The 7,028-nt window shown below is 42.6% G+C and overlaps 1 protein-coding gene across 3 annotated transcripts in view; it reads left to right on the forward strand.

The window, feature by feature from the left end:
• zeb1b (zinc finger E-box binding homeobox 1b) overlaps positions 1–7,028 on the forward strand; it is a 97,988-nt gene that overhangs the window by 46,204 nt on the left and 44,756 nt on the right. For all 3 annotated transcript variants that reach the window (XM_020624734.1, XM_020624736.1, XM_020624733.1), the window contains exon 2: positions 4,345–4,503. In XM_020624734.1, the coding sequence (XP_020480390.1) occupies positions 4,345–4,503 (159 nt within the window). The remainder of the gene's footprint in view (positions 1–4,344; positions 4,504–7,028) is intronic.

A 7,028-nucleotide genomic window follows, 5' to 3' on the forward strand; every position in this document is an offset into this window, starting at 1 on the left:
CTACAGGATCCTCTATGAATGGACACGCCATTTTGGTCTCTGCGTGACGGAAACGTGTGCAATCTATGAATGTACTGAAAGATTAAATGAGGTATTAAACACCTTTCACTTTAAAAAGGGGTGGAGACCCAGAGGAAACTCTGAGTTTCCTGAACAAAACCTGCTCGCCAGCAGGTTAGGGTCACAGAGTAATTTGCCATAGTAACTGACTCTGAGTTTAGATTACCTCTCTTTGTGAAACGGGTTTAACTTACCCCGCTTCACGGGTTTAAGTTACCTCCGTTTCTGAAACCGAAAACTCCGAGTTGCCCTCATTTCGGGGTTAACAAACTCTGAGTTTCGACAAAACCGCCTTCTTGAAATAGGCCCCAGGAAAACAAGGTATGGATGCTGACTCAGTATCCATACATTTTTTGGATAACATAGTATAGATGCTGAATCAGCATCCAAAAAAAAAGGTATGAATGATGAGTCAGCATCCATACAATAAAGACCAGGAAAAGAAGATATGGATGCTGACTCAGCATCCATACAATAATAGTAAAGACCAGGAAAACAAGGTATGGATGCTGACTCAGTATCCATACATTTTTTGGATAACATAGTATAGATGCTGAATCAGCATCCATACAACAAGGTATGAATCCATAAAGACCAGGAAAACATGGTATGGATACTGACTCAACATCCATACAATAATAAAGAACAGGAAAACAAGGAGAATCAGCACCTCCAAGTCCGAGGCCATGGTTTTCAGTCAGAAAAGGGTGGCTTGTTCCCTTCAGTTTGGTGGGGAGTTCCTGCCCCAAGTGGAGGAGTTCAAGTATCTTGGGGTCTTGTTCACGAGTGAGGGAAGCATGGAACGGGAAATTGACAGGCGGATCAATGCAGCTTCTGCAGTAATGCGGTTGGTGTACCGGTCCGTTGTGGTGAAGAAGGAGCTGAGCTGTAAGGCGACGCTCTCGATTTACTAGTCGATCTACGTTCTGACTCTCACCTATGGTCATGAGCTTTGGGTCATGACCGAAAGGGCAAGATCCCAGATACAGGCGGCTGAAATGAGCTTCCTCTGCAGGGTGGCCGGGCGCACCCTTAGAGATAGGGTGAGGAGCTTGGTCACCCGGGAGGAGCTCAGAGTATAACCGCTGCTCCTCCACATTGAGAGGAGCCAACTGAGGTGGCTCAGGCATCTGTTTTAGATGCCTCCTGGATGCCTTCCTAGGGAGGTGTTCCGGGGCATGTCCCACCAGGAGGAGGCCTCGGGGAAGACCCAGGACACGCTGGAGGGACTATGTCTCTCGGCTGGCCTGGGAACGCTTCGACATTCTCCTGGAGGAGCTGGAGAAAGTGTCTGGAGAGAGGGAGGTCTGGACGTCTTTGCTTAGACTGCTGCCCCCGCGACCCGGTTCCGGATAAGCAGAGGAAAATGGATGGATGATGGATGGATGGAGGAAAACAAGGTATAGAAGCTGACTTAGCATCCATACAATAAGAAAGACCAGGAAAACATGGTATGAATGCTGACTCAGCATCCATACAATAAGAAAGACCAGGAAAACATGGTATGAATGCTGACTCAGCAGCCATACAATAATAATAATAAATAATTGGATAAAATAGTTTTGATGCTGAATCAGCACCCATACTATGTTATCCAATTATTTATCCATCCATCCGTCCATTATTGTGTGGATGCTTCACAGCATCCACACAATAATAAATACGATTTGGAGAACAATAGTGTGGCTTCATAGCATCCACACTAACAAAGAATAGGATAACATACTTTGGATGCTTCACATCATCCACACAATAAATGCCAGGATAACGAAATAAAGTTTCCACCATGAATGGGCTCTTCAAAATACAATAAAGAAGAGTTTCTCTAGAGATTGAACACTCCAGCAAGGCATGCTGGGAAGTCTCCTAATTTTTTTTCTTTAAAATTTAATTTAATGAGTTGACTCAACTCTCAGCAGTTCAGTCCTTCAGCCCATCATTTCAAATTAAAAGACCTCAAGCCAGAACAACTTATGTTTTTAAATTCTGAAAATTAGAACTAGACTTTCAAAGTTGCATTGGCTTGAAATCACCAAAACTTACATATCTGCACTATTTTAACAAGAAAACCTTAGTTCTTTCCACTAAATTATTGTATCATGTTTTACAGTGGTGTGAGGCTACTGAACCTGCATGGATTGTCACCTACCACCCAGATCTGTAAAACATGGTGTGTTTTAGTGGTTATGGACTAAATTAAAGCTGAAGCTACAATTACAAGCTATTATTGTCTCAGGTGTTCAACACACTACACCTGTGCAGGAAAGCAAACTTTCAGAAGCAATGGTTTCTTTCACAGATGCGTAGGAGTTGTCCTCTTGTTGTGTGCTAGCATGCAAGCACTAATGAGGCCAGCTGACCAAACGCTCAGCCAGAAGGGACTGCAGCCTTTGCTGGTGCTAGGTGTTATATGTCCTGTTGGAACAGAGACTTTAGTTTCAACACCACTAACCATTTGGCATAGGAAGACCATCTCTGTTGACCCACCACACCACCCTCCATTGTTTACTCTTTCTCTCACCTCCTTTGCTGTACTTCACAGTCCCCACTTATAATGTCCCACTCACGGTTGCCACCTCCTCGCTGCACACCAGCACATTGATTTTTGGCTCTACAGCTTTATAGTTGATCATTTTCTCTCAACACTGCTGGTGGAGAGTATTGCCTTTTTAATTGCTGACCTCAGCTCTACATCTGAGTGGCTCCAAACAGAATCATCCTTCTGTTTCAGAATTAAGTGTTACACCCTGTTTTGGCTGCTGAATGGACAAAACATCACCTGGCAGAGTTGCCCTGACAGAATAAATAAGGTAGGGAGTGAGAGGTAGTGTAAGGTGCCTGTTAAAATCCTTAAACAGATTATAGCATGTAGTGTGGATAGCAGTATAGGTAATGGTAAATGGATGTGCATCACCTGCTGACTGAGCTGAATGTTGTGGCAATAACATCATGATTAAGGAAAAAACATTGTAGAGAGAGGAATAGTGTGAAGAGAGGAAAGAGATGGAGAATGAACTAGTTCCTGTGAATAAACCCGACAAGATTTCACAGCTATGCCACAGAGGCACTGAACATGCAAATGACTTGCCAAATAACATTGCTTCTCCCTCCTCCTCCTCCACCACCACCCTTCATCCCTTCACCCCACGCCTCCTTCCTCATAACTCCCCCTCAGCCTGAACCTTGCATCCCTGTAGTCTGTGTGACTATTAGCTAGTTGTAATGACCTGCACACTGCAGAGAGAAAGGGAGAGACCTCACCAGTGCAGCTCTCACTGATTGAAATGGAGGAGCATGATTCTCCCACCTCCTCCTGCTAAAAAACATTAGCAGCCACTTCAGAAATAGGTGGGTGAGTGCAGTTGGGGCTGAGTGAAGATGTTCAGGTGCTCTGTACTGGCAGTCCATATTCAGTGAGTGAATGCAGGTGGTGTATGTATGTGCAATCACTGTGTGTAATGTGTGTGATGTGAGATGAAGTAGCTGGAGAGGTAGTCTCAATGCTGCAGCCCAGGCCCTCTGCTGACTGCTCTCAGAATCGATTTGGCCTTCGAGAGGATCTGTAGCTCTCTCAGTGGAGCTGTTGAAAATGAAAAGAATGCACATACAAACCCATCTGAAGCAGGAAAATGTACTCCTCATAATAACTCTATCTGTATGCTGCTGTCTCTGTCTTCTGGATCCTTCAGCCCATAACACAACCGACCAAGTCACACAGACTCCCACACAGCACACACACCACTTCAACCTGCAATCCAGTGGTCTGACACACTGATATTGTTTCTCTGTGACATGGAGCCTGTTAGTTTTCACTTTAGAGTCGTACCTTTCTCATGTCTTCAGTGGCATGCTTTTACTACAGTGCAACATCAGAATTAAGCATTATTTTTTAATAGTATCAATTCAGTTGTTTTTCTTGTTTAGATGTCCTATTTTCTCCGGCTTTAAAACAACTTTCTCCATGGGGATCATATAAAGTCTTATCTAAGCTAATGAAGTTGGACCGTGGTTTATTTAATCTGTTTCCTTCTAGCATCCCTTTAGAAGTGTTACCATCCCCTTTAATAGTTTTGAAGTTTATATTTAATGTCTCCAACACATGGCCTTTTACATTCAGTATTCATAATAAGGAAGCACACACAGAATATACCTCCTCTTATCTAAATACATGATAAAAAAATACTAAAATATGAGTAGCCTCTTCACTTTCCTGTAATGGCTAGTTAAAGAGTAGACACAATCAGATGTCATTCTAACCCATGTCACTGGTGTTTTCTTGCACAGTGACGAACTATAACAATGTGGTGGAGGCCATCTCAGACTCAGATGACGAGGACAAGCTGCACATTGCGGAGGAGGAAGGCAGCCTGGTGGATGTGGCTGACTGTGACAGCACCCTGCCAGATGAAGAGCACCCCAGCGAGCACCCCAGTTGGGACCGAGGTGAGACCGGAAGCACAGTCATTGGACTCATTATAATTGCACTGAATTATGCAAATATATACACCACATCTTCCTGCCATGGTTCCCACAGTGTTCCGAAACATGTTCCACTTTTCTGCATTGTCCAAAAATTTTGTCAATTGTTTGACTGCTTGCTGCTTATTTTGACCTCAGCTGATGTGATTCAGGCCAAGTTAAGAAATGTCTCATTGACATCTGTACACAGTTTAGTACCAGGCTTTGTCTCATTGTGAAGCACAGAGCACAAGGAAACAGGCACTACACATGGTGGATATCCAACTAAGGCAGGAACTATGATATTACACGAAGACAATGCCAACAGAGGGAGAGACCTTCAAGTACAAAAAATAACCTCACGACCAAAGAGCCGGTAGGAGCTTTATGGCACTGTTGGGCATTGGAGGGGCTACCGTGAACTCCTTTTTACCTCAAACCATGTGGAAGTGACATCAGAGGCTCACTGCCACAGGAAGGGCTGACATCACACCCTGTCCTCCCTCCAAAACAATTGCAGGTGCTGAAGGATGTTGGCGTTTCAGCCGAAGGCCTTCATGCTATACTCCTGACCTGATTCTGCATGTACAGCTACATTTCTGTGAGCGCTTATGTGACAGTGTTAATTTCAGACCCATGCCAATATTTGCAACAAGGTGATAAGCCCATTTGTAATTGATATTCAGCCACAAAAATGTTTATTTTTAGGGTGTAGCTGGATTTTTCTTAGACTTAGAGGCAGCTTTAATTTAGCAAGAGATCAAGTTAATCCATGCTAAAATGTCTAGTGACCTATCAATGTCAGTTTAGGGAGGGATTTTTAGAAATTCCTCTAAAATGAGTTGAACTCAGTTTCAGCTCAGTCGGTTTCTATTGCATAGTGTAATTGCACAAACTGCAGACCTGTTCACAGTGTAACCACCAACTCCCCGGTCCAGCTCATCATTTTTGTCACTGCTTTTCAGCTGCATCTCCCTTCATAAAGGGATAGCTGGAGGAAGAATAATGTTGCTATGGTTTTGCTAATGCTCGTGAACATTTAAACACTTCAAAAGCTGATGTTACACTGTAGTTGCCCAATGAGCTGGCTGCAATCCAGTTATGCCTGATCAGGCACTTTTTTTTACCTTCATCCATGTGCTCACACAAAACACAAACTTCTTTTGTACTCTCGCTAGCCCTCATCTCATAAATCAAGCAACATCTTTGCTATCACCCAGGACTGGACTCACGATACATGGATAAAGCCACAGTCCTTTAAACAAACACACTTTTCTTATCTCTCATCTTCTCATCCCTCCCTTTGTTCATTTCTTGGGTGCAGCCTTGAAAAGGGACCACCACCCACTAATCTTCTTCGTCACATAGCCCAGTTTGCCTCACATTAAAGCTTTGACAGCTCTTCTGTTGAGACAAAACCAAAATGTTGCTTTTCAGAGTTTTGCCCTCTCTGCTTTCCTCCCCTACTTTTATTTTTTACACTCCTGTTATTGTATGGATGCTGATTCAGCATCCATACTATGTTATCCTATTATTTATTATTATTATTATTATTATTATTATTGTATGGATGCTGATTCCTGTTATTTATTGTGTGGATGCGTTCTTTATTATTCTGGTTTTCTTCTGCACCTAACTACTTCCACATACTTTCACCTAGAAGGGCCATTGAGGTATCTCCTTAAGGACATGTGTGCTTGTATACAACTTTTTTATAACTTTTATACTTTTTAAGATATTCAGCTTTTTTTACAGAAATTTCCCCATTGGAAATGAATGGGGCAAAGTTTGAAGCTTAATATCTCTGGCATACCTGGGGCTAGAAACGCCATTTCAACTTTATTCAACTCATGAGACATTCAGCCACCATTGGTGCAAAAATCATCTTGATATCGTTTATGGTTTTTTTTATAATCGACATTTATATTTTGTCTATTTGTCCATAGACAACGAATGGGCCAATACTCTGCAATGCCATTGGCAGCTGTGCGTCATGTGACCCCCGGTCTAGCAGCTTTCTCTATGCTTCTCCTCTTCCTCATTGCTTTTGCTCCTATTATGCCGTTCTTAAGCTTTATACACATATAATAGATGACAATCGTAGAGACAATTGTCACGAATTCAGCTGTCAGTGTTACTGAGATGGGATGAATGGTATTTGCGTAAGTCGCACATTCCAGGCATACTGTCTCACTGCTCCATAGACTTACGGTCAATACAGAAAATCCGCTGAAACAAAACGTCGGTGAAAAATGAATGGCGAAATTCTGCTTCAGCACACTTTCAGCTATTTCAGGTATCAGAATGTTCAGCTCTTCAAGGACATTCATGCTTCTATTTAGAATCTTTCTGAAATTAAAACAGGACATTTATGCTTGTATACAACTTTTTTATAACTTTTATACATAACGTGGGTCCGTAGCTCCATACAGCCTAATGCGTTATGTAAACATATTGCACTATACTGCCCTGTTATGAACAAGCGTGGACTGACAGGAATTATATCAGAA

Source organism: Monopterus albus, unplaced genomic scaffold (assembly GCF_001952655.1).
Source record: "Monopterus albus unplaced genomic scaffold, M_albus_1.0 scaffold336.1, whole genome shotgun sequence".
NCBI classification, from domain to species: Eukaryota; Metazoa; Chordata; class Actinopteri; order Synbranchiformes; family Synbranchidae; genus Monopterus; species Monopterus albus.